Source organism: Penicillium expansum, assembly GCF_000769745.1.
Source record: "Penicillium expansum strain MD-8 chromosome Unknown contig3, whole genome shotgun sequence".
NCBI classification, from domain to species: Eukaryota; Fungi; Ascomycota; class Eurotiomycetes; order Eurotiales; family Aspergillaceae; genus Penicillium; species Penicillium expansum.
Window position 1 is genome coordinate 271,359 of NW_015971301.1, and position 26,337 is coordinate 297,695.

Sequence of the window (26,337 nt, forward strand, 5' to 3'; positions counted from 1 at the left end):
ATCAAGGTATAATTGACAACTCGATCCGCTCTGTACCTAGAGGATTGCTTGCTACGCGGAAGGCAAAAGGGTACTATACTGAATACTGAATGCATTGAATTCGTTGGCTAATTCTCTATATGTGAATATTAAATTTAATACATTTATCACATTGTGTTAAAGAGTATAACGTATTTCACTACCGAGCTGGCCATACCACCAAGCTTGCCATCCCACCCAACATACTAATTTCAAATGCATGTCTCAACCAAAACTCCATTAAATTAAATATAATAAAATGATCTCTTCTCTAGACATAAATTTATTTTATGACCCTGGTTTGTTTATAGCCCGTATATTAGCAATACTCTCGTTTAGGGTTATAAAGGTAACGAAGGCCTTCTCTACCGGCAGGGGGGAGGCGCTTTAACCTCTTTGACCGGCTTAGTAATTAATTAAAAAGCTTGTTAAACTAAGAGGCCTTCTATGGCTTGTATTTAAATCTTAGATTTAGCTAGACCTTGATAAGTCCCGCAGCACCTAGGCAACTTCGGTGCTACAATATGGTACTACGAGGTACTATAGGTAGTCTTCCGCAAACCCCATTTTAGGTCGAAGGTCTCGACTAGACTGCGACATCGCCCGTCCATAGGCACCTAGGAGGTACCCATCGCCTGTCTACAGTGGGCTGTAGGCTATTTAGATTTTCGAGTGCCCGTCTATAACGCCTACCGCCCGCGGGCATACCTATCGCGGGCATACCTACTATACCTACTATCATATAAAGTTACCAAAAATAGATATATAACTTGCTAACGTTAAAACCCAGATCCAACCCAGACTGGGTAACCTCCCCTTATCAAGGCGCTAAGGTCTAATAGAGTAAGGCGGCTACTGGCAAGCGGCATTCTCTGTGGGCAAGCAGCACACTTCATTTTGGAATCTATATATCGAACTCTTTAAGGGTCTGTTTTTGTGAGTTTGTCACATATATCTCTACTATTTAAGTGAGTTCTACCGTTGATATTTTCATTTCATCCTGTAGATTGGCTCTTGTGTGACATTGTAGTCTTTTATTATTTTTCATAATTCTATTATTCGCATCTGAAATTGATTTCGTTCCAGCTTTGCTCCTCTATAGTCCAATTTTCCCAAGTCTCCTCGGAGTGATATCCAGGACTGAATCTCCCTCTGCATGTAGGATTTTCACCCTTATCTCCTGGGTTATACTTGAATAGGAACAATCCCTTGCTGTGGTACTCCCTAATAAACCAGCCCTTTTCTTCTGGATCTTCGACAACGATTATTCCAACACTTTTCTCCTCTCCTTGCTCTGTACTGTATATAAACAATTGTACAACATAATGAACGACTGTGCCCATAATGCGTACTACCTGCCCTAATCTTTTGTATCTCACGTAGAGGTCACCAATTCTGAAAATCTTTGCTCGGACATGTAGATAATTAGAGCGGTGATCAGAGCGATACTCCATTTCCGGGGTATGATTTGTCTTGTTCTGTGCCTTCCGCTTCCCAGTAAGGATCATTTTTCCACGAGCCCTCTTTTTCTGGAAATAATCAATGCTAGGTGCTAATATCCCTAGCTTTGGAGCTTGTTCCCCATGGCGCTTTTCATACCTGTCTTGGATATCTAGGGACGAAAAATCACGATGTTAGCGAATATTTTGTACCAAAACAAAGAGAGAAAAAAAGGTAGAGCTGACGTACCAGGATTACTGAACCAAGCAAGTAAAGATAGATCATCGTATTTTCTGATCAATTCCCTTTGAAACTGGAGAAAAGCATGCTTCCCTGCGGTATAATCCACATCCATTTCAATCTGCAGTAATGCAAGAATCGAGTAGGCCTGGTCTTCAAGGCGGGTTGTATTTCGGGCTGCTGCCCACGAGAGCTGTGTAGCCAAATCGTTTTCCATGGGTACTTTTCGTACATATTTCTGGAGCAAGTGAGTCAATCCCGTCCCCGGGGCACCCTTGGTCTCACGGCTTCCAATCTCGCACCAATTTCGATCCATATAGAGGAGCTTCTTAGGCGCAAGAAGCTCCTGCAATGTCCACCCCCTACTGAACCATTTTGCGGCGTTGAATGCTCCCTCCGATTTCCCTTCTTTGTCCCTCATGTTCACATCCTCAATATAAGCATAGCACACTGCAGCGTGCGTATAAAACTCCCACATGCCATGAATGGAGCGCTTCGTCTCTTCTGGATTTGATTTGTCGATACAGCATGTGTCCATCCAAGCATACTCATACATCTCATGCCTCGCCAAATTGCAGAATCCTACAATCTTTTCCCAGCCTTTTTTTTTCAAACGAGACCCCTCCCAACCCCCATTTCTAAGATTCTCAAGCTGGGAAGCAGAAATGCGTTTCAAATCCTTATATTCGAGTTCGCCCTGTATCCATAGGCCATCCTCCAGCGCCTGCCTTAGCCACGTATGTGATAAGATGGCATATTCCTTGTCGGGGAATTCGTCAAACTCGACAAATTTCAAAGAGCTGGTATCTAAAACCCGCATTGGGAAGGAATGTTGACTCGGGGTTCAAGGCAGTTGGGCTGAAAAACTAGGAATGAAAAGTGGTCAAAATATCTCTTGCGATGGTGAGCAAATTTAACATCAGAACATTTGAAGAAAGCTTAGCAATTAAAAGGTAGCAAGACGTAGGAAGTTTTACCTCTATATAGTAGAAAATTCAGGCGAGCGGCCCCTCGTGATTTTCCCCCTGTCACCCCAATCCATGTCACCATCCCAAGCGCTGCCACTAGGTAAAATAAGACGAGATGTTGGCCCCCAACTATTACATACATCTATGGATAAGATCCGCGATCTCGAATTATCATGTTTACTTTTTCGACTCCAAGTAGACCAACAGGCGCGCAGCAGGAAAGTTCCCCACTGTGACAAGCTGGCTTGTTTATCTTTGGGCGAACTAGAACTGCATAAACCTGGGAACCATTCCTACACATTCAGAGTGATATGACGGAAATATGTATATGTAGGGCGGGGTTCGGGTCTCATTTATCGTCAAAGGGGTATGACGGTGACGGTGAGTAAAATTTCAAAATGGTCGTTATCCCACCATAGATGTTGATTGGACGGGAGACCAATCAGCATTGATGCCCAAGTGAGGCTGCACACAGAGAGGGGTACAGCGGGCAACCCAGCTGACGTGTCAATTTTGATCTTGAATAAGCCTGGATTGCTTTTGTAACGACAGCAAAAGTACCCCCAGGGCTGCAAAGAATATGGACATGAAGATATTGATCCAGTGCCCTGGTATTTAAATTAAGGCAGAAATCCCTATGTCCCACAACCGAGAGAAAAATTTCGAGGATGACTTTAGCATTCAAGGCGGGGGAATTTCTGGGAATGATTCAACTGCCAGGGATAATCTCTGAATGGGCGGCAGTAATCCCACTTGTCTGTCATCTTGCAAGTCCTCAAGATGATTACCTCATTGCTGGAGATCTATCTCTCAACGGACGTTTCTCGATACCTTTGTTTCCTCGCCTTGGGACCCTCTGGGGACTAGGAAGACTCCTAAAGAACGGATCAAGGTACTTTGACTTTGCCAGCGTTAGAGGAGGCTCATCCCGAACAGTATGGGATGTCAAGTGGGGATCTGAGTTTCCATGCGCAAATGGTGCTGCGAGCGCTGCCATTGAGGGAGTTATTCTTGAACGCGCGAAATCGAAAAACGATAAATTATTCAAGCGATCTCTCCCTCCATCAAAAACATCTGCAGCTTCTAATATTCGCGAAGTACCACTGCGCAAGGACCAAACTACCAGCAACAAGCCACATTTTCGCCAACAGATCTTATATGTGTACCAATACAATTTCCACCAGCCCCACTGTGAATCTCTACGATATAGCATTGTTAGAATTAGCCGTTCAAGAATATGGACTGTACTTAGCTTCATCATACTCTGCGGTATCGCCTTGATATTCTGTCTTATGGGTGCATATGGGACTGCCAGCCTTATCTTGATTGTTATAAGTTCCAGACTGGTGGGCAGAATTATTACCATTCCTCGAAGTTCGGGATATCTACGCAATAATGAGAAGTCCGAGAATGCAACTATGCTAGTCGCATCACACGTCAATGCTTCGGAATGGGCCTTATATATTGGCGACCGCGCAATTGTCGACAGCCTGCTCAACAAGCCCATGATATCCTTTCCGGAGGGAAATCGAGTACAACTAGCAGCCAGGTTCTTCTACGTCGCACATGGACTCCAACTTATCGTGATTACATATGTGGCGGCACAGAAAGGTTGGGATGGCGTATCCTTACTCTGTGTTCTTTGTCTTCACTATGTCTATCGGTGGTTGGCTGGAGATCAAGATGCAGCCTACTGGTTAGCACGAGAAGGTGTCCAGGTGAAGGTGAGAGCATATGAGTTTGGCTGGCGATCGGTTATGCTTGGCTCTATACAGCTTTTCAGTGACTCTAAAACGACTCGTTGGATGGATTCCATTATTGTGCCGCATTTGCGACGTGATGCCTTTCTCAGCCACCTGCAAGGGGGCAAAATCGAAAAAGAGGTAGAAGCAAAGCTCGATGAGCATGATTTGAACTGGGTTAATCAAGCTACCATTTTGTCGGTGCAAAGTGCGGAGACCCTGCGGCAGGATTTCGGTTTGGAAAATTCAAGGACGGAGTGATTACATGGGGTAGAAAAAGATACAAGGGTGACGTTTTTATGTGTCCGTGTGTGTCTAGTGAGCGAATCCGAAGCAATGGAGAGGAGAGAATATCTCATAGGATAGAATAGAGTCACAATATAATATTGTGTTGATCGTATACGTTATATGAATTATGCGGATAATGTAAGCCCTTAACATAGCATTAAGTCCATTTCAGGATACAATCAGCGTTACTGACAGGTCTAACCCAAAGCTAGGTTGGGTTGGGTTGTGTCCCGGGTCTAATTGGGTTCTGGAGGAACCTAGTTGGTGTGATATAGTATACCAATAGGAGAAAACCCAAGGTTTCGAGTCTATATAGTTACATAGAGGATTTGAAAGCAAAAAGCTCATAACCTGAGGGAAGATCTAGAGTGTCTAAAATGGAGCTGTATATATGACTGGAAATCTCTGAATGCATGGATAGGAGAGAAACTATCTATAAGCATGAACTAGACTAAACAACTAGGAGCAAACAGGAAGGCATCATGTGACTTCTAACACATACCCTTGTCCTCCTGTGGATGACATGAAAGATGTATTTAACGCTGGAATCGCAGGAGGGACTGTTATGTGCAGCGTTGACTCTGTCCAGTAGACCTTGGGGGAAATTCGGGCTTCGCGTATCTTTGTGGATTGCCGGTCGGTTTAATTGCATGGGCTGAATTTTCGTTGCCAGAGACAATTGGGATTTAAGTCTTTCAAAATCTTGGTGTACAGTGTAGAGTTAGTTTATGTCATTCAACCCGCGTGGCAAAAAGTTTGAGTTCATAGGTTAGTGTGTAGGTTTAGGTCCCACTCGGCTCAATCTATATCTCAGGGTACGGTGTAGTTTGCTATTCTTTATAAGAAGAATAGTGATCGCTCATGTGGCATTGTGGTGTCCTTTCAGGGCGTTCTTTTGGATGTTCACTTGATTAGGTATTTCACCATAATTGGCCTTCTCGCTAGAATATATGTAGGTAGCGAAACGGCTTGAATGTCACATTGCAAAACGATTTTCCAATGTATAAAGCAACACAACCAAGACATCTCTTATTCCCATTTTTAATTGACGATGAGGCAGTTGAAATTAGGTTTCCCATCTGATATTCATTCCACTCCACCACTCTTCCAAAGTCCAGCATCCTTCTAAACATCCTTCCAGAGGGCAGGCTGCTTTCTCACTTCATCACTGCTACTGCTTAACTCTGATAGAAAACCAGAAATCTGTCTACAACATCGCCAGTTACATCAGAGATGCAAAACTGACTCGACCCACAGCTAGAAGAGATGCTTCACAGTTGAGAGCAGCCCCGTATTGGTCGAGATTCTCGAACATGTGAGGCTAAATCATATCAGATCGAGCCTATATGGCCTAGAATATGTTGCATAGATCGAGACCAACCAATCGAAGATTCTCAGAATTTTCATCCGTGCACCCAAACCCATATCAGGTCTATGGGCTAGTCATCCAAGGGTGGCCTTCGATCTTACAAATGTCTTTAGTTTCGTGTCTGGGTATACCTGCTTATATAACTACATGGTATTTCAAGCTGACGATTGCTGAAGAATTTGTCTGCGACGAGTCCTATGTCAGAGGTGTTGCTCCCACACCGATTTTTCCGTGATAGAGAAAGAAGCAAGTCTCCTTCCTTTTCCCTACAAGTGCTTGGAAAAAAAGTAGCCTTTTCGCATCGTGGTGCCGATGGTGAGATGGAAAGTTCATCGATGCGCCGGATGATGGAGGTTCCGATGGGAGTACCAGCAGAAAGAGCTGGTCACTAAAGCGCCGGAGCAGACCAGAAACGTGAACCTACTCCCCCGACTACAGCGACTACCCCAGATACTTAAGAGGAGATGTCGATTTAAAAAGTATCAGGAAAATGATGGTTTCCTCGTTTTGTGCGGGAGTAATACTGCGATGAAAAAGTGACCAAGAGAGGTTGAGGCTCATGCGAAACGAGAAATCAACGAAGGGCGCCTTTCTTTCCTTCCTGTCTATTTCCATATGTCCTCCCGACGGCGCTATGGTTAATATTACTTTCGCGCGGAAGATCCGTCAATATGAATCCAAGTAGGAGGAAGGATTTGACAACGGTGAGAACCCTGGTTTGATACCTGCCCCTCATCTGACCAAAGAGGATTTGGTTTTGATCATTCAGCAGTGTCCGGTCTTACAAGTTCATGTCTCATGTCATTTTGATGGAGAATAGTTCTTGGGGATTCAACGTTCAATTAATTGCCCATAGCTGGGGTCTAGTAGAGCTTTCTTTTTATAAGATCCACCATATTGTTTACGCCGGTTATTTGCATAGTTCCGATATTTATTATGTACATCATAATGAGGGTCTGCAATTGAGGCGATAAATGTAATATTAATGGAAGGGTCGGTTAGTGCTTACGTATCTTTCTTACATCCCGAGGTCTGTATTCGGAGCTCCGTCGGTCAGACTCACAACCCCGGCATCGGCCTTCCCAATAATACACCACCTGTATCATGCAACACGCACGTCCTGTTGGTACCTATATATTAGGAAATTATTTAACTTGAAAGCGGTGTGCTCATCAATACCGCTGAGTAATGGAAATGTAATTGGCGTACATTATTCCACTAGCTCTTTCGCTTATACATCGGCTTTAACTATTAGCCTCCGATTGGTTTACTTTGGGCTCGTTTTATCTTGCGCTAAGAATCCACGATGCCGTTTTGACCAGGTAAGCATCATCCCTACAGTTAATATACATAGCCACCGGGGACACGAAATGACCACAGCAGAACTCTCAAGATGCAGGGAAATCAAATTTCATCAACTGAGAAATCTCAACTAGATGAACCAGATGACGAGGGCAGATGGTCTCCCGTTCAGCTTGCCGCTGCGCAAGGGAATGTGTGTCAAGTACAGCGCCTCTTAGCCCAACCAGTGGACCCTAATGAGCCCGCTAAAGGCTACTACGGGCAGACCGCCCTTCAAGCTGCCTCCTGCAATGGACATCTCGCTGTGGTCGAGATTTTGTTAGCGGCAGGGGCAGACGTTAACGCTCCTGGAGGAAACAACGGTGGCAGAACAGCGGTAGTACTGGCCTGTGGAGGAGGCTATATGAACATCGTCATCCGCTTAGTCTCTGCGGGTGCAGATATCAATCGCCCACCCCATCCGTATGCGGGGCGAACTGCGCTACAGGCCGCCGCCGAGGGGGGCCATATCGACCTACTGCAATGGCTTCTTGAGCAAGGCGCAGATATCAATACGCCTCCAGCTAAGAATTCAGGCCGCACCGCACTTCAAGCTGCTGCATTAGGAGGGCACGCCGATATCGTGAAAATTCTTCTACACGAAAATGCCAATATAAATTCACCCGCTGAAAGGTATAAAGGCTTCACGGCCCTTCAAGGCGCGGCTTTTGGAGGCCACCGACAGCTTGTCCGTCAACTGTTAGATGCAGGAGCCGATGTGAATGCTGAAGGCTCATACTATAATGGGTATACGGCGCTTTCGGCAGCGGCAGAATGTGGACATCCTGAGATTGTTCAGATGTTACTCGATGCTGGAGCAGATGTCTCCCTCAAGTCAGGAAATAAAAGGTGGACGGCGGGACAGTTTGCGATCTTCCGAGGGCAAGACGCCGTCACACAAATTTTTGAACAGAATAAGCAGACGGAGAAGATATTCTAAGCTATTCTTCTATGCAGCATTTTTGTTTGCCCCCTCACTTTCAAATTCCGTGGATATATCCAAACAGAACCTTGTCATCGATTACGCCAGTTGCCAGTGGTATCGTGATTTAAGCCTGCAGGTTGCACCGTATGGCGGATTTGACAACACACCCAAAAGACCACTCATTCTGCATACATTTCAATATAAATATAATCAAATTTCTCTTGACTAGACAATGGATTTTTACAACAGGTAATATCATCTTAGGAACAGCGAGTGCCAGATTGCCATAGACAGCATTTTTTGGTTGACAACCCAAAGGTGAGATTGGCGAAACCTCTGATCGCCTCTAGACTTAGGCTTTAGTGACATGTTCTTCTGCTTGATCTTCCAATCCACCCACCTCTGTGTCATGCTCACCATTCAAGACACGAACTCGTTTTTCTGGCCCAATAAAGATCATAAAAATACTATAAGCATAAACCGCTCCCATAAAGATGCATATCACCTTGCCATAGTTAAATCGCTTAACAACGGTACCATCTGCGTGTGTCAACGACGGCAGTGGGTAGCGCTCGCCAAGTGTTGATTCAATTGTCGATGAGGCAGCTGAAGCAAGATTTCCCATCTGATATGCTGTTCCAAGCATGAAAGTCTGGAAGGAACTTGGGGAAAGCTCCATAATGTAAATGGGTATCACACTCCAAGCTCCCTGGACACAGAATTGCACAAAGAAAGCTGCGGCAATCACACCCTTTGATTGCACCATAGTATAAGGGTACAACAGAGCCCCTCCGATAATGCAAACAATAATCATACTGAGGCGTCGGCCAAGAAATTGAGAACAGTATCCCACAGTTGTTCCCCCGGTGATTGCACCTAGATTAGCAACAACCTGGGTAACTGTAATGGCATTCGCTGAAAAGTTCAAGTTGTTCCTTAACATTGTAGGATACAAGTCCTGGGTGCCGTGTGCCATAAAGTTAAGTCCGGATGTCAGGAGAATGAGATAGACGAGTAAAAGCCAATGGCGTTTTAGAGCAACACGTCCCTCTGCAATAAATGTCTGAGCTAGACTTCCTTGCTCTTTGCGAATCGCTTGCCGAGCCTGGAAGGCCTTTGTCTCTGGAAGACAGAAGCGAAAAGCAATAATGAGAACTGGTGGACATGCACCAAACCAAAATAACGGTCTCCAACCATGATTTGTAGTGTTGACCAATGCCCGAGCAAATGCTGTTGCCAAAAGATAACCAAATGCGTAACCTTGCTGCATTAGGCCTGACACCAGACCACGAGCCTCTTCAGGACAGTCTTCGAGGGCTGTAACAGCAGCGACCCCATATAGTCCGCCCATAGCAATCCCAAACAAAGAACGAACTGCAAGGAATTGTCCATATGTCTGAGTAAAGCCAGTAGCAAGTTCCAAGATGACAAAAATACAATTCGCCACAATGAAAGGCCTACAGCAATAGTGAGTGGATGGTTCAAATTTAAGTGTCTGGTCATATCAAAACCTACCACTTCCGTCCATATCGATCTGCCGCAATTCCAAATGCTATTGAGCCGAGTGGTCGCAGCAGAAGTACCAAAGTAATTCCCCATGTGATATCAGTGGTCGATTTGTTAAATGTCTCGGCCAAATCAGAGACTGTGAGTGATACGGTGAAGAAATCAAACGAGTCCCATGACCATCCAGCGAAGGAGACGGCAAGAAAAGCCCATTGCTGGGCGTTTAACATAGCTAACAAGCGGAATGGACTTTTGATATTTTCCATGGGAGGTTTGAGTGAAGTAATTCTAGTGACTGCATAATTTCGAACTGAAGGGCGGTCTTCCAGTGTATTTTCACGATGTTGGGACGCGTAGCTTTTGAATGGCTGCTCTTCGTCTGGCTGCCGAGGACTAGAATCGAAACCCATTTGGATGGTCAAAATAAGGGATACGCAGACAAGTTTTTTTTCCCGCCGGAAAATTAACAAAGTTTTATATCCCTCAAGTAGATCCAAGCTGCTTTCCCCCTGATTTATACTTGAGCATACTGTGTACTATTGCCTGAAGATAACAAATAACATGTACAAAACATGGGGGTAAACGGCTGGTAGGTTGCTGATTTCTCCGCATTTTCTATAGATAGTGGGCTTTCCCCAAACATCACCCACTGTCTTCGTATCTCCAAGACGATGATAGAGAGTAAACATGGGGAATTATTAGTGGAACCAGGGCCCGTCACCATTCGGGAAGATCTCCGCAAGCCAAGAAAGTGGCGATAAGCCTTAATGTTAGCCTGAGATAACTACATGTACATATGTTCACGTAGATAAACAACTCAAATTACCCCAATTACTATTTCATTCAGGGGATGGTAGGAATCAGATACGCGGATACGCGGTATTAATTGGGGTAAATACATCATGGCCTAGGAGTGCGGAGGTTTTGTCTCCAACTGTCAATAGAACAGCCCCACACTGTATTCACTTGATCAATTATAATTTCATATTATTATCCAGTTGCATACCTTGTTCAATCATTATTATTTGCCCCCATCTCTCTGAAAAATTATCCAACCGACCATTGAATCAACGCCCAAATCACCACGATGGGTTCCAACAATGCCGAACCGTCACGGCTATTGACAGTTGCTGCTTGTCAACTTGGCTCAATTCACCTTGCAAACTCACGGCATGATGTCCTAAAGCGCATGTTTGACCTTTTGGACCGTGCTGCGGAGGAAGGCGTAAAACTCGCAGTTTTTCCTGAGCTGGCCTTCACTACATTCTTCCCTAGGTATCTAATCGAGGGGAAAGAGCTAGACCAATACTTTGATATTGAGGACCCAAGCAAGGGTGGAATTGAGCAATCCCCAAATATCAAGCCTCTTTTCGACCATGCTCGCTCCCTTGGTATTGACGTTTATGTGGGCTATGCTGAGCGGAGTCTGCAAAAGGACGGCTTTCATATCGACTACAACTCTAGCGTGTACTACTCGGCGCAAGTAGACAAAGTTGTTGGAAAGTACCGCAAAGTACACCTTCCTGGAACCGTCGAGCCACGCACTGCGCCAGGTGCATTTCAGCAGCTAGAAAAGCGCTATTTCCGCAATGGAGACCTCGGATTTCCGGCATTCCGAGCCCCAGGACTTGTCGAAGGTGCTTTAAAGAAGTCCAGTGGTATTGAAGATGCTTCGGAGACTGCTGGAAAGGGCGATCCTATCGTCGGGATGCTGATTTGCAACGATCGACGATGGGCTGAAGCATGGCGAGTATATGGCCTCCAAGGAATGGAGATCATGTGTTGTGGATACAATACTACTGCATTTGCCACAACATCCGAGGGGCATATGGTGGACCTGAGTCCAGAAGCAGCTGAGGAGGAGGTTTTGTTGCATCATAAGCTTTCTTGTCAAGGAAATAGTTATATGAACGGCTGCTTCAGTATCAATGTGGCGAAAACGGGCGCGGAAGATGGACACCCGCTGGTTGGTGGAACGATGATTGTGCATCCTCTTGGACATATCATCAAGGAAGCATTGACAAAGGAAGATGAAGTCGTTGTGGCCACTATTGACTTGGCCGATTGCCGTCGTCCTAAGTCTACGGTATTTGCTTTCGAGAAGCATCGAAGACCAGAACATTATTACTCAATATTGGAGCGTACTGGTGTCATCGAGCCAGACTTACTGTGGAATTAAAACGGATTCGGCTTGGGGGTGAGGGTTACGATGAGTGGGATGATTTTGTGATATTCTACCAAATTTACATCACCGCATTTTTAAGTTCAAAACAGCTCTCAATCCGAAATCTTCGTATGCATGAATCTCATTCTAGGCGCGCTTATAGAGAGACTGTATAAAAATTGAACATATGCAGTTGCACACATTGCAGCTGAAGAAGAATTTGACCTTGCGGATATGAAAACAGTAACATATAGACAGCCATCACTTACACTCATTGCCACTCAAAATTCATGAGATCTAAGACAATGCTCAAGCTATATTCGGGGGCTTGTTCCGCTTTCGAATTGACTCATTCATCTCACCCTCCACTAAATAGGTGATCGTGAAACCGTGTTATCTATCACCAATAATAGCGCGTTTGCAAAGTACCACATTGAAATTGCTATCGCGAAATCTAAATGAGGGGAAATGAAATCCACATTTCTGAAAATTGGAGTAGATACTTTTAGAATCCCGCAACTACCCCGAGAGACATAATGGGCAACCGAAAAGCGCTAAGATTTGTATATATGCGTGGAGGAATGAATGTTTAAGTGCCCTGCACGTTCCAAGAATCTATTTTTACCATTATAATTCACGGAACAGGTACCAAATTATATCTACCATTATTCAACCTTTTACACCCATCATGCTAGATGTTATCATCAGAAATGGACTAATCGTGAGATATCCCTTCCATTGTTTCAATATATGCCATCATATTGTTGATCGCTAACTGTGTTGACTAGGCTACAGAAAGCGGGGTGCTACCAGCAGGGCAAAGCATTGGAATTTCCAATGGGAAGATATCCGTTATTGGATCTGATCTTCCCGAAGGACCCGAGACCAAAATAATTGATGCCCAGGGAGCATACATCACCCCCGGAGGCGTGGATTCCCATGTCCATCTTGCGCAAAGGAACGCGCCAACTGGAGATAATTGGGAGACAGGGACACGCAGCGCTGTTGCTGGAGGCACCACAACTGTCCTTGCATTTGCATCGCAGACAAAAGAGATGGAATCTCTATTCCCTGTTCTTGAGGACTACCACAACAAATCCCGAGAGCAGTGCTATTGCGATTATGGATTCCATTTCGTTCTTACGAACCCGACTGCGAAAATCCTCAATGAGGAACTTCCGGTCATTGCAAAGCAGGAAGGGATTACAAGTGTGAAATTGTACATGACATACGAATTGTACAAGCTGTCTGACCGCCAACTCCTTGAAACAATGTTAGCTTGTCAATCGCTTGGGTTGACCACAATGATCCATGCTGAGAATAGTGACATCATAGAGTTCTTGATTCAGGGTCTCGAAAGAAACGGACACACAGATCCATTCTTCCATGCCATCGCAGGCCCGAAGATTGCAGAGGATGAGGCCTCGTATCGCGCGATTAGGCTTGCGGAGCTGGTCGGCGCCCCTGTCTTACTCGTCCATGTCTCTTCCGATGGGGCAATGAAACATATCAGAGATGCGCAGACGAAGCTGCTACCTATTCATGCGGAAACGTGCCCTCATTACCTCTTCCTCTTGTCTGACAAGCTAGCAGCAAAAGAACATGACGCTTTCCACGGTGCCAAAGGTGTATGCTCCCCTCCTCTTCGTCACCATGTAGAGGATCTTGAGGCACTTTGGAGTGGTATCGCAAATGATACATTTACGGTTTTCTCCTCAGATCATGCTCCAACCAAGTATGATCACCCCCAAGGAAAAAAGGCTGGTATCATAAATGGAATTCCAAAGTTCAGCAAAATTCCCAAGGGGATTCCTGGAATTGAAACCCGATTGTCTCTTCTATTTAGCGAGTCAGAAGGCTGCTTGCCGAGAGGTCAAGCAAGATTAAGTGTTGAGCGATTTGTGCAACTCACATCCGGCAATCCCGCAAGGTTGTATGGGTTGAAGTCAAAGGGCGCAATTATGCCTGGCTTAGATGCAGATCTGGTGATTTGGCATCCAGAGAACCAGGGAGAAAGGATTATCTCTCAGGATAATCTTCACCACGATGTCGACTACACCCCTTTTGAGGGGATGCGGGTGAGAAATTGGCCCCGGTTCACAATCCTGCGTGGTGAGCTCGTTTGGAACGCAGATGAAAATCGTGTCACGGGTGTCAAGGGATTTGGCAAATATCTCAAACGAGATAATGGTCGTGTTTTGGTTGGAAAGCTGGGAAGGCAACCGGCAGGTATGATCGAAGGGGAACGTGATCTATGGCGCCCTAAGACTGTTGGTCAATAATTAGCATGCCTCAACTAGCATCATTTCTTTTCTGAATTGCCTGGGATGTCAGACTGTATCCAACAACGTTCCGTTAATTATAATAAAAGCTATGGTGAAGGGCAACTGTACTTGGGCAGTGTGTCTGTCACCACCAGGGGTAGACCTCCGCAAAGCCCAACCCAACCCGCAGCCCATTCGTGGGGGCCCATAAGGCCCCCATTATAGCCCATTTAGGGGGCTGAACTAGTATCTTGTAATCGCTATATTCTAACCTTCCACTTATTTATTATATAGAGCTTCAACATTGACAATTTACAATACTAATAATTATTATATAAGTAGATATTTTAATTTTAAACAAAATCCGACGGATAGACGTCGAGATACTGCGAAAAAGGTCAATATTAACTCTTTGAGAATATATATTTGGGATTTGTATAGAGTACACTACTTTCGAAGTGAACTTCAGTAATTCATAAATTAGAATAAATAAAATATTACTTCAGAATAAAGAATAAGAACAGAGTATAAACATAAGATAATTAAAAAGCTCATGTTTTTAGAAAAGTTTGTATTGTTTGGTGCTTATTGGGTCCTATTGGCCCCCTTTTAAAGCCCAGTGGGCTTTCAACCTGGGCCCAAAATCCAGCCCATCAGTGGGTTGGGACAGGTTGTGCTTTGGGCTTTGTGGGCTTTGCGGAGGTCTAACCTGGTCTAGGGGTAACTTGGGTGAAGCAAATGGCAAACCTAACTTCCCCAGTTTCAGCTTCTTTTGTGGAAGGCCGCCAAGCCAAAACAGAACGCGGGAGAGAGCAAGAAAGGCAGAAGCTCATGGGCATATATGTACCCGGTATTCGCTAGACCCGTCTATACTTTTCGCCCCTGACTCTCTTGAGGTTAACAGAGGGGCCGTTTCTTTTGTGGGGGAAAAACACAGGGGCTGGTTAGTATGGAACTACGAATGTGTGCGCCAACTGAGAGATACTGGGGTTGTCTCTTTGGTAAAAGGCACCCCCTATATCCCTATATCATAACGGGTTTCTTCCGAAAACGCCGATCGAACCTTAGATAAGGACTCGGCTGACTGACGGCTTATCCGGTCGGGGCCCAGCCCATAGGGGCTTACCGCTCTCGCCTGCGGGGGTAACAAACATCGTTATCAGTTCACTCCAAGTCCTTTACTTGTCTACACGCGCGTCGGCCTCTAGAACGATGCAGTCGGAATTGTGGGAGAACAGCCGACAAACGACTATACAGTGTCAATTTCTGTTGCAACATGCGGCCACGTGTTGAAGTCGCGCCATGTAAATTTTGTCGCAGGCGGTTTTCCCGCCGAGAACATTTACTCCGCCATGAGCGGACTCGTGCGTGGTCCTATTATCCACTCATATCTTCAAACTAGGTTATCTGATATAGTCTAGATACACTTGAAAAGCCTTTCTCCTGCCATTGTAACAAAAGGTTTGCTAGACGGTGAGAAAACAATTGCCCCTCTCGGTTTGCAGAGTTGAACTAACTATGTAGTGATAGTGACCTTTTGTCTCGGCACCTTAGACTCAAGAACGACCCTTCTTGTCACAGCGAGGTTGAGGTAACCGATAAGTCTGATCGTGTCAATGGTAATGCTTCACATCTCCTTGGATCTGAGGCAGTTCAGGGTCGAGCACTGGATTTGTGGCCAGATGGCCATGAAGGGGCCTTATCGGCGGTTTCCAGACCAGACCAGCCACCAAGGCATGATGATGTGGAGATTCAAACTTCAAATGTCGCATGTGATTTGCAACCCATTTTCCTAGATAAAATGCCTTCGGTGGAAGAAATGCAAGCGTCAGCTACGGCCTTGCTCCCCTCAAACACCCCACAACAATCTTTTGATGAAAATCTGCATGATCTTCAACTTTTATGGGGCGGCATAGAAGCGAACCTTTCCTGGGAAGGACCATTTGCATTGGGTTCAGGTATTCCGAATGAACTTATTTCCTTGCCTGAATTTGACATCCCGGAGCCAACACATTCTGGGTTATCGGAACTGCCCTCAGGTCCAAACTACGGTGGAAGGCGATCAGAGAGCCCCTATTCAGATGATGATGCATCATTATGCAACGATCAGCTTCCACCCTTGCAAAAAGATAAGGAGACCGCTTCAACACCCCCTGAGAATGCCTCGCGGCCTCCAAGTTCTTCCACAGAAGACCGGGAAACCCCCAACTTGAATTACCCTTGGTATATTTCCAAGGATGATTACCAGGAAGTTTTATCCCACATCGGGAACGTTCGCCATATTCTCCCAAAATCATTTAGCCTTCCCTCTAAGTACGTATTTTGCAGATACATTGAGGGATTCTTCACAGGAAGCCATGAACATTTACCATTTCTACATTTGCCCACTGTTTCCGTCGCATGCTTGCCACCGCATTTGACACTAGCCATCATCGCTATGGGGGCACAATATCGATTTGAGCGAGCTCGTGCGGTATCATTTTACAGGGCGTCGAAATCTTTGATCGACTATCACATCCTGCATGTCCAAGGGAAGTTTCTCCGCACTAAGAGGGTCCAGAGCGAACATGAAAACTTCGCTGAAACCCCACATATTGATGTCTTGCAAGCTCAGATTATTCTCACAACTCTGGGAATCTGGGCGGATCAAGAACTGCTCCACGATTCACTCGCGATGGCTAGTCAAATGTCACTTTATCTTCGGGATAGCGGACTTCTCTCTGATGATACCCACACCCACGATGGAACATGGGGTTCCTGGGTACAACAGGAAGGCCGGCGACGTACCAAGTTTATTGCTTTTATGCTCTCCAACGTCCAGACAATTCTTTATAATACACCTCCTAAAATTCTAAATAGTGAAATCACCTCACTCTATCTCCCGTGGCCCGAGGAGCTCTGGAGGGCTTCTAGCTCTGCCGAATGGAAGGCCCTTCTACAAAAATGGCCATCATGTCCCACATTCGGTGATGGCTACACCCAACTGTTTCGATCGGAATCTGTTCACAAGCATCATTTTAGCCTATCTTCATTTGGCAATCTAATCCTTGTTCATGCCATTTCTCAACAAATATATTTAGCTTGGGAATCAGCAACTTGTCTTTCAATGTCCACGGAGAAAAACCGGGTCTCTTTACCGCACGAGACTCTTACAAGATTCCACGCTGCGCTTCACAGATGGCAAAAGAGTTGGCAGATTAGCTCTGATCCTTCAATAACGCCATCTTCTCCGGGTGGGCCGTTGGGGTTTAACGCAACAGCAATATTTCGCATAGCCTGCCTTCGATTACATGTGAATCTTGGCCCACACCGCAGCTTCGGAACCTGGGACTCTGAAGCCATTGCATATGCTTTTCTCAACGCACCACCGCCTGTGCAAACTCCGCAGATCTACCATGCAGTCCTTCAATCTATACACGCCCTTTCCATTCCGGTGCGGCTTGGGGTAGAGTATGTCGCCAAGACACAAGCTTTGACATGGAGCACAATTCATTCGCTTTGCAATGTGGAATGCGCTTTGTTTTTATACAAGTGGTTGGAGACCCTTGCTACAGACCCTATAGATCTGCGTCGTGATGAGAGGCGGCTTTTGAGGATAATAAGAAGTGTGTTACGGGAAGCGGATTTGGTCCCGGCGGCCGATGGTTTGGGAGAAACCGGAAGCCAAGAACTACGGCGAATAGGAGTGATACTCGTTCGATTACTCTCTAATATATTGAAGGGCACACATGTCTTTGAGATTATGCACATACTTGGCGGGGCTTTAAGGATATATGCTGATCTACTGGAAAGCAATATCGATTGCAGTACGGATATTTGAATTTATATATCAATTTATTTCATTTAATTAAAAACAGCTTCCTGGGCATGTGCAAATCCCATACAATACTCTTGTTATTTATTTCTACCATCTTTCAAAGCCAGGCCTGGCCACGCTTAGACCTGTCTGCCGAAGAGTCTTTGTACAACCCGCTTTTGGCAGTCTTCAGATTCTCTCTCACTAAACCTGTCAGGAGTTGGATGCCTAATCCCACACCATCCAACACCCTTACACCGGTTCCTTCAACTGCAGACTCACAATGAGTCCGCATCTCTGCCATTCCCGCACATCCCAACAGGACACAATCCGCACCTTTCTCTTTCACAAGTCGGTTGACCTTCTGGGAGATGATTGCATGCACCTCTTCTTTCGGCTTCGAGTCGAGCTCCAAAACTCCCAATTCGGCTGATTCACATCCAGCAAAGTATTCCAAAAATCCATAGGCTAAAACAGTGTGTCTATGGGCTACCAAGGAGCGCGCAGAGGTGCAGATAATTCCTAGTCTATCACCCAACATGCGCGAAGAATACATTGCTGCCTCCATGATTCCGAGCACAGGTTGCGAGTATTCCTCTCTCAGGACACCGATGAGAGGATGTGCTCGAAAGCAAGCGACCAAAAATGCGTCATAATTTTCGGCGATTGGTGCTATGGCTCTGATGCAAACCTCCGTGGACAGCACTGCATCAGTCTGTGATTCAATCGCTGTGGGCCCTGGGCGGGGAGCAGTGAATCCATCAACGATAACGTCCGAGGGTAGATTAGGTGCGATAGCCTTCAAACAAGCATTTGTCATATACTGGGTAGAGTTGGGGTTCACTAGCAAGATTTTGATTTTCCGGTCGCTAGGTGACCCAGAAACGCTGGGTAGCGTTAATTCGGCTGGCATTTTTGTCCTCTCAGAGCCATCTGGGGTCAACAATAAGGACAAAAGAAAGTTGGATATTGGAATACACACCGATGAAGCTGGATGACGACTTGCTCTCCAGTTATATATGACTTGCGGTTCGGGGGTGTTATTTTATAGCTAAGGGAGGGGTAGTCAACACCCTATGTATTAACCGAATTTTGTATAGCGTGGAGATGTCAGTTTTCTACGCCATTTCCAAGAGCCTATCATATTTACTAATTAAAGATTTTGCCGTGTCACTGCATTCCCCGGGGTATTTCCTCTGTCTTGGTGATGTTGGAGTTTTTACCCCAACATTCGGGGATTGAGTCAGCTCAGGCCATGAATACAACAAACATGAATTATTATTGTTCGATAATGTATAATCACCAATTACCCTAGGTTTTCTATGATAGTTAGATCTCAAGTCAATCCAACTCGGGGTTAGGGTAGGCTCACATTGCATGGCTAAAATAAAAAAACCAGCGAATAGATGCTAGAGACTCAGACCTTCTCCCCTACCCTCCCATTCCAGATGTATGTATTGACCCTCACAAGAGACCTCCTGCTGAACGGGTAGGATTTCTGTGGTCAATGGTCTTGATTTCTAGTAAGGACAACCTAGATGAGTATCTCCACAGTGCAAGAAAAAGCTAACAGTCGTTCAGAAACAACACCATCTGAATGGGGTAGCAAAGACGTTGCTACTGCACGCGCCTCTATAGAGCCAACCATAACGCCACTCAGCGAGAAGTTAATTCGGACCTACCATCCCTCGCTGGGCCCAGTCGGTAAATATTCGGGCGATATATTAGAGTGATCACAACGACCTACGACCCCATACTGTCGAATCTGTTGCCTTTCCCGTCCGGTTTCGTCTATGATTTATCCCTGGTCACTGTGGAGGCTCCTGCAGGAACTCCTGCGCGAATTCTGAGCCTCGATGGGACACCCCATGTGATTGACTGGGGTGACTATCGCAACGTCCTCGGCGGCGACCCAATATTTGTTATGGGGTTTACTGTGGTGACAGGTAGTCTGCTAAAGAGGACTGGGTTTGGTATATCGCGAAGCGCGCAGCAAACTCTAGCAGAAGGTTCTGAGTATTTATGGGACAAGCAGACATTATCTTAGAGTTTTCAATTCTCTGGAGGACCGAATACGACGGATATCTCCTTGCAGGTATTTCGGGCTCTACGCTCTGTCTGGGGCAGATTTCCAATCAAACCTGCCTTGCTGTTTTCTTCCAGAATTTCGAAACGCATCTTTACTCCCGAGCCTACCTACGAGAAGACCACAGAGACCCGCCACCTGAAGACGCCAGCAAACCGACAATCACAGGAGGTTTCTCACTCCCATCAGAGGTCAGACAAACTGAGATCATCTGTGGTGATTCCAAAACTTTTGCTGCCCCGGGCAACTTTGGTTGAAAGATTTGCGATGCCATCCAACGCAGAAGAATGGAATGAGTTGTCACAGTAAGCCGGCCTTGGGTCTTATACAATTAACACCATACCACAAGAGTTCTTGTACTCGGGCTCAAATCGGACTTATCAGCAATACACTGTTCTATTCACGGTTTCACCCCGAATCAAAACATGGTAACGATTGTCTGACGTTTATCAACAGTATGAGATCACTAGCATCCTCAAGAGAATGGCTTAATTATCTGAAGTTAATTTGGGCCCGTCGCTCTGTTAGCACTTTAATTAAATTGGACGATGAATGGCTAGTGCTCGCGCGTACAGCGCGCCAACCCATATAATTTAGCGACCGCTTTTTTTCACTGCTATGTATTAGACTCTAAACCCAATGAGATTGAGATGAGAAAAAGGGAGTGGAATTTCAATATTTCGAAATCGGTTGGCCTTTGGGCACATTTCGAAACTACACCCTCCCTCGTTCAAATTCCAGACTAAACATCAAGTCCACAATCATCACGCCGCGCAAGAACTTGCTACATCTTATTCCAATATCTCCAGAATATGCCCTATAAGGCTTTGTGTCAGCCCTTGAATCTTTGTAAACAGTAGCCCTCGGTTACCTACCTGCTAATCTCCATCGGCTACTATGGCACCGAAGCACATCCATGAAAGTATTCTTGTACCTGAGTAGGTATTTGTCGATGTTTCCCCCCGGATCTAGCGATCCCATGGCTTCCAACACCAAAAAAAGGCCAGTTATGGAGAATGGAGACAGAAATGCGAGGTGGACATCCCCTGTCATTGCGAGCAGATTGAGCCGGCTACTCGATATGTCCATGATTAACTCTAAGATTGTTTGAAGTTGTCCAGGAAGTTCAACGGCACTGTCGCTTGTCGTTTGGAGCTTGTAGAGAGCGTATGAACACAACATCGCCCTACCAAACAGTGTAAGTCATTCAGCCTCAGCACAGAGCATGAATCTGAGTGTAGAGCTTACCCGAACGTTGTATCAAGGCCTCGGTGCCATAGAAAAGCATCTCGGTGATCCGTAAAATGTGCCATCAGCCTCTGTAGTTCTGCTTCCATGGAGACGTCTCGGGCCAGCCGCATACCGCCAGGGCAAGCCGACAAATATGCAGGAGAGCGATCGCAGAGAGCAGCTTGTACTCGTTCAAGGATATCACACGCATCCGATTCGCACTGTAAGGTGCCAACCTTACCCACTATATGAGATTAGGCCTGTGAGACTCAATACGACACTAATCATGAGAGACAGACCTGTTATACCCAGAGGTTTTGGAATTGGAGAATGTTCATAGATTATGGGCTTGTTGATCACCTTAGAAACAATTTTGATATGCCTGCCATGAGACCTGGAGTATTAGCGAACGAGTATTTCACGAAAGAACGATATGTAGTGCTATATATTACTTGTCAAGAGTGTAAATCCCAAGGAGAATATTTATGCCTTCTTCTGTACAGGTCGTCATTTCTGTAGATTGAGATATAGCGGATGTAGGCGCGGGCAGCCCTATGGCACTAGCCATTCTTGCACAAGTGCCAATTGTAAGATATGCCTGATGCGCCAGGCAATGACCATGTTCATACAGTGCAATCAATAACCCAGATTGAATCAGCTCGACGCACGGTTCATTTAGTGATGAAAATAGGGAGTAGTGGTATTTGCAAACTCGGTATAACTCTGGAAAAGAAAACGTGCGCGAGGTCACGAAACCATCCGCAGGCTGCTCCATTAGTAGAAGAATACTCAAAATGAGTGTCATGAAGCCCGAGTTCGCTTCGAGACTTTGTGCTTCCAGGGTTCGCTTATCCATTCTTTCCCTAGAGACAATTGGCAAGAAGGTGTGTATTGAATCGAAATAATTCTCACCCACTTGGCGCGCCGTAGTGCTTTTCTCCTCTAAGATCGTGGCTAAATTCATTGCTGCTATCATTCCCAAGTAGGACGGATGAAGTAGGCTAGGTTTCAACTGCCAAATATTTTCTTGCGCTTCCTTGACCTCAATGTTGGAGTTGGCGCGATGATCGGGTGCCACGGTGGTTTGCTGCTCTTCAGATGCAAATACACGCGACTCGAGCCTCTCCAGCCTGTCAAGGATGGCTTGAGATTTGGCTGTAATATCTTGCACTGTCTCCGCTGCGTCATCATATGTGCAAGGGAGATCAAGCCTAGTAATATGATCAGTTCCCGTGAAAACTTGCTCCACAACCTGGGCGGTGACAAGCACAATACCTGGAACAGCGATCACACATCGGTAGAGTCTTGTCACATTTCTTCTTGCTAGACTTGCACGGAATACAAGTTCGTGGTGCTGATCCAGCACCCGTCTGATTTCCAAAGCCAGAAGTTGTGGCCATTATCACGTTGGTCTGTTAATCGTAACTTCTTGATTTCTCAATTGGTGGGGCTTGACGAACCTTTGGTCTTCCATAAAAGATGCTTCAGGCCCCGGGGGCGTCGGAACAAGATTGTTCCATATCTACCTAATCGGGTAGTTCGCTTGGAAATGTTCCGTTATATATATTCCTTACTCTTAAGCGGCCCCCTGGCTAGTGTGCACCGTTCCGATGAATATGTATATGTGGCAGGTTCGCCACGGTGCCTTCATACTGTCTACGTCGATACCAAGGAAGCTGGCTCACCAAGCCAGGAAAAAAACGGGGAGCAAAATCGCCGTTCATTCCTTCATGTCCAAAACACAACTAGCTACTAGTGTTGACGATATGCCTATGTTTGAGACATCCCCTCGGAAATCCGAACAACTTAAGCTTTCTTTAATGAAAAGCAATTTTAAGAGGGAGACAGCATTATATTTGATCAAATTACGTAGTTATTGAATAGGCATACATGAGTAGGAAATAGGGAATGTTCAGCTCATGCCAAGCATCCCGGCAGCTTTCGAAACAAAGAAATCCTTTCCCTTGATCTTTGATACCATGATTCCCCAAGGTTTCCATCCGAACATCTGACCCGTGCCCGTACTTTCTCCAATCGGCACAATCATCATCAAAGACGGATTGGAGGAGTAGGTAGAATGCTTTCCCTTGCCAAGGATTGCAACCTTGAGATTGGCCACAACCACAGGGACCTGCTCTGCAACCTTTATCGCCGTGCGCAGTGGTTGTGTGGTAATGTCTCCAAGTGCATAGATCGAGCCATCCCCTCCCTTAACGCACAGTTTGTCGTCCACCGCGATCCAGCCATCCGCGGAGAGAAATTCTGCTGGGACAAACTGGTTGTTTGGTATCACTCCCGTGGTAGAGATATATGCGTCTGCTTCAAGCTGCTCGCCGTTGTCCAAGCTGACAATCCACTGAGCTGTGGTTCCCGAAGTGTTACGCACAGCATTCGCCACCTTTCGTGAGGCGATCACCTTGACGTTCTTTTCTGCAAGGACCTTCTCCGCCATAAGGCTGCCCTTTTCCTTTAACATAGGCAAGACATGTTTCGTCGCTGAAATGATAGTGATCGAAGAGCCCTTTTTGAGTTTGAAAGCCTCTGCAAGCTCGCCAGCAAATTCGACACCAACCGGGCCTGCGCCACCGATGATGACACTTTTTGCCTCGGAGATGACCTTTTGTATCGAGCGAATGGAGGCATCGATATCTTGATTGCCGAGCGGCTTGAAAGGAGCCAGCTCCCCCTGTACTGAGGAAGTTGTCGTGCTGCCGGATGCAATGACAAGATAGTCGTAGACAAGGGCCGATTGCAGCGATGAAACCTTGACTGACTTTGAGGCGATATCAATGCTAGTTGCTTCTCCTTTAACAAACTTGAACGACTCCTTTGGGTAACGGGCAAATGACTTTTCGATGGGGAGAAGATATTGTTCTGGCTGGAAGAACTGAGGCTTGGCGAGAATTCGTGGGGCGGCAATATTGAAGTAGTGCTTCTCTGATGGATTGATCAGGACGACCTTAACTTTATCGGAGTCGGTTTTGAGGAGCTCATTTGCAACTCCAAGTCCAGCGTGGGAGGCGCCGACAATCACGACGGTTGCTCTACCCATTACGCACAAATTGTCGTATTCGTTGTTTGAGGGGATTATCCAAGAACGAGAAGATCAAATATAAAAGGATGGTGACGAAGCGCAACGGAGGCTTTTTTTGTAAAATGTTAGAAAAGGATGGAATGAGTATTGGGAACCATATTTATAAGAGAGTTTAACCGATGCATTATCCTATTGCGTAAATTGAGGTGAAAATTTTGAAATTCTCTCGAGTACGGAGTAGATGGTTGTTGATTGCTAAGAATCTATCTCTCTGCCAAGGTTCGTCTTCAGAGCGACCGCGGGCGGCCGCCGGCGGCCGCCCCGACAAGGCTGCGACTGATTAACTTCACTTCACTTAATTAATTTTACTCCGTACTTGACCTTGGAACTTAAAATTCCTATAGTTAGTCACCGTCCGGCGATAGCGGCCGCCGAAGTACCGACTGCTGGTTAGGTGCAAATTGAAGATCCGTTACGGAGTAGTAAAATTGCTTATCACGCGTTTGTATCTCCTGAATAATTATGTGTCGTTACGCGCTATTGGTTCATACAAGTTTGTGGAGCAGTGGTTTAGCTTAGGGAGAAAGAAACTATAGAAGCTCTGTTCCAACCAACAGAAACATAGTTGAGGTACCACCCTCAAAGAGAACTGTGACTTGATTCAAGACCGGTTCTATTCAATCAACAGCTTAAATGGCTATTCTTACAGTCTCTCTCTGGTGGAACTGGGAAATTAGGCCGAGTTATCGTCGAAGTGATGAAGAGCCAGCTGTAACAACCTTGGAATCTCTCCTACACTTGCCGCTTTGTCAGCGGAAGAGGAGGGCTTGGCAGGAAAATTACTCCGTGGTCTAGTTAAGAATAGGCTATTTTATACTCCGTACTCGTCTTTTACTCGTATAGGCCATTTTTAGTCCTTTATCTGCTAAAACGGGGGGTTCCCGCTTGCAAATTTTTTTTCACTGTTTTTTCTCTCCCGTTTCCTCAGACATACTAGTTCTAGCCCCCCCCCCCCCCCCCCCCNAACCGTAGCCCCCTGAGGTGCTTTACATTGAATATCCCTTTTTTGATATCGAGAGATTCGGCATCTGAAATATCCCAATTAGAAAAGCAGGAGAAAGGATCTACACTGGAAATGGGCCGGTCTACCAGCCAGTATATAAATTAAAATATTGCCCAGCTAGTTGTTCAACAGGTTTCAGGTTTCCATTCTCAACGTGTGAATGAGGAGCTGCTAAAACAGCCATTGCTTGATGTGTTCAAGCAGAAAAGCAGACCATTCTTCCCTAGTATGCGGGATATAGTACAGGCGCTACCTGGGAACACCGTCATTACTAAGGTCAATCTAGTTGACTGGCAATCCGTTGTATGAGACAACTGAGACGGTACCTGCACTTTGATCGGCAATTCGGCCCTTTTTATAGTGATCTGTAAGCATATTGTCTATTCGCCTGTAGGGAAGCGGACGCAGGCTAACTGGAACAGATCGCGGCGAGGGAGTTAATCATGCCATTGTAGACGCCTGTCAACTCGCAGATACTATCAAGTCAGCTGCTGATGGCCATCAGGGCTTATGAGAAGCAGATGCGCTCACGTGCTAGAGAGGCTGTGGAAACTATTAGATAGGATGTCATTGTTACGCTAAGGTTGGTAAGGAAGGGAGCTTTGCCGTTTTAGGTGAGAAGCCGGTGTAATGGCCGCTCTAACATTTCAAAGCACAGGTGGAGCAGCCCCTTCCTAACAGTGAGGGGAAGTTTCCATCTGAGTAGCCATAATCGAGATACTACTTACATATGCACAAAGTACTATCCTATAGCTATCTAAATTGCTTGGGTTGGGTTGCTTCTGCTGTTAAAATGTAAATAATGTGTGAATTTCGTCTATCGCGAGGTGGATGTGGTGGATATATATCCAGTTCAAAACACT

At 45.7% G+C, this 26,337-nt stretch overlaps 9 protein-coding genes across 9 annotated transcripts; 5 read left to right on the forward strand and 4 right to left on the reverse strand.

Moving 5' to 3' along the window:
* Positions 1-1,073: 1,073 nt before the first annotated feature.
* PEX2_000970 (Heterokaryon incompatibility) lies at positions 1,074-2,518 on the reverse strand (the record flags this gene model as incomplete). Its single annotated transcript, XM_016737375.1, has 2 exons — positions 1,074-1,630; positions 1,708-2,518. 2 exons carry the CDS (start codon positions 2,516-2,518, stop codon positions 1,074-1,076), a joined length of 1,368 nt encoding a protein of 455 aa, XP_016599090.1.
* Positions 2,519-3,370: 852 nt separating this feature from the next.
* Positions 3,371-4,669, forward strand: PEX2_000980 (Herpesvirus glycoprotein N; the record flags this gene model as incomplete). Its single annotated transcript, XM_016737376.1, has 1 exon — positions 3,371-4,669. The coding sequence occupies one exon, from the start codon at positions 3,371-3,373 to the stop codon at positions 4,667-4,669; it is 1,299 nt and encodes a 432-aa protein (XP_016599091.1).
* Positions 4,670-7,458: 2,789 nt separating this feature from the next.
* Positions 7,459-8,346, forward strand: PEX2_000990 (ankyrin repeat domain-containing protein; the record flags this gene model as incomplete). Its single annotated transcript, XM_016737377.1, has 1 exon — positions 7,459-8,346. The coding sequence occupies one exon, from the start codon at positions 7,459-7,461 to the stop codon at positions 8,344-8,346; it is 888 nt and encodes a 295-aa protein (XP_016599092.1).
* Positions 8,347-8,683: 337 nt separating this feature from the next.
* On the reverse strand, positions 8,684-10,247 carry PEX2_001000 (Major facilitator superfamily domain, general substrate transporter; the record flags this gene model as incomplete). The annotated part of the gene is made up of 2 exons (XM_016737378.1): positions 8,684-9,788; positions 9,847-10,247. The coding sequence occupies 2 exons, from the start codon at positions 10,245-10,247 to the stop codon at positions 8,684-8,686; spliced, it is 1,506 nt and encodes a 501-aa protein (XP_016599093.1).
* Positions 10,248-10,924: 677 nt separating this feature from the next.
* Positions 10,925-12,016, forward strand: PEX2_001010 (Carbon-nitrogen hydrolase; the record flags this gene model as incomplete). Its single annotated transcript, XM_016737379.1, has 1 exon — positions 10,925-12,016. One exon carries the CDS (start codon positions 10,925-10,927, stop codon positions 12,014-12,016), a length of 1,092 nt encoding a protein of 363 aa, XP_016599094.1.
* Positions 12,017-12,689: 673 nt separating this feature from the next.
* PEX2_001020 (hydantoinase/dihydropyrimidinase family protein) lies at positions 12,690-14,283 on the forward strand (the record flags this gene model as incomplete). Its single annotated transcript, XM_016737380.1, has 2 exons — positions 12,690-12,722; positions 12,790-14,283. 2 exons carry the CDS (start codon positions 12,690-12,692, stop codon positions 14,281-14,283), a joined length of 1,527 nt encoding a protein of 508 aa, XP_016599095.1.
* A 3,896-nt stretch (positions 14,284-18,179) lies between these two features.
* On the reverse strand, positions 18,180-18,974 carry PEX2_001030 (aspartate/glutamate racemase family protein; the record flags this gene model as incomplete). The annotated part of the gene is made up of 1 exon (XM_016737381.1): positions 18,180-18,974. One exon carries the CDS (start codon positions 18,972-18,974, stop codon positions 18,180-18,182), a length of 795 nt encoding a protein of 264 aa, XP_016599096.1.
* A 1,109-nt stretch (positions 18,975-20,083) lies between these two features.
* On the forward strand, positions 20,084-20,404 carry PEX2_001040 (uncharacterized protein; the record flags this gene model as incomplete). The annotated part of the gene is made up of 1 exon (XM_016737382.1): positions 20,084-20,404. One exon carries the CDS (start codon positions 20,084-20,086, stop codon positions 20,402-20,404), a length of 321 nt encoding a protein of 106 aa, XP_016599097.1.
* Positions 20,405-23,289: 2,885 nt separating this feature from the next.
* PEX2_001050 (NAD(P)/FAD-dependent oxidoreductase) lies at positions 23,290-24,429 on the reverse strand (the record flags this gene model as incomplete). The annotated part of the gene is made up of 1 exon (XM_016737383.1): positions 23,290-24,429. The coding sequence occupies one exon, from the start codon at positions 24,427-24,429 to the stop codon at positions 23,290-23,292; it is 1,140 nt and encodes a 379-aa protein (XP_016599098.1).
* Between the last annotated feature and the right edge of the window lie 1,908 nt (positions 24,430-26,337).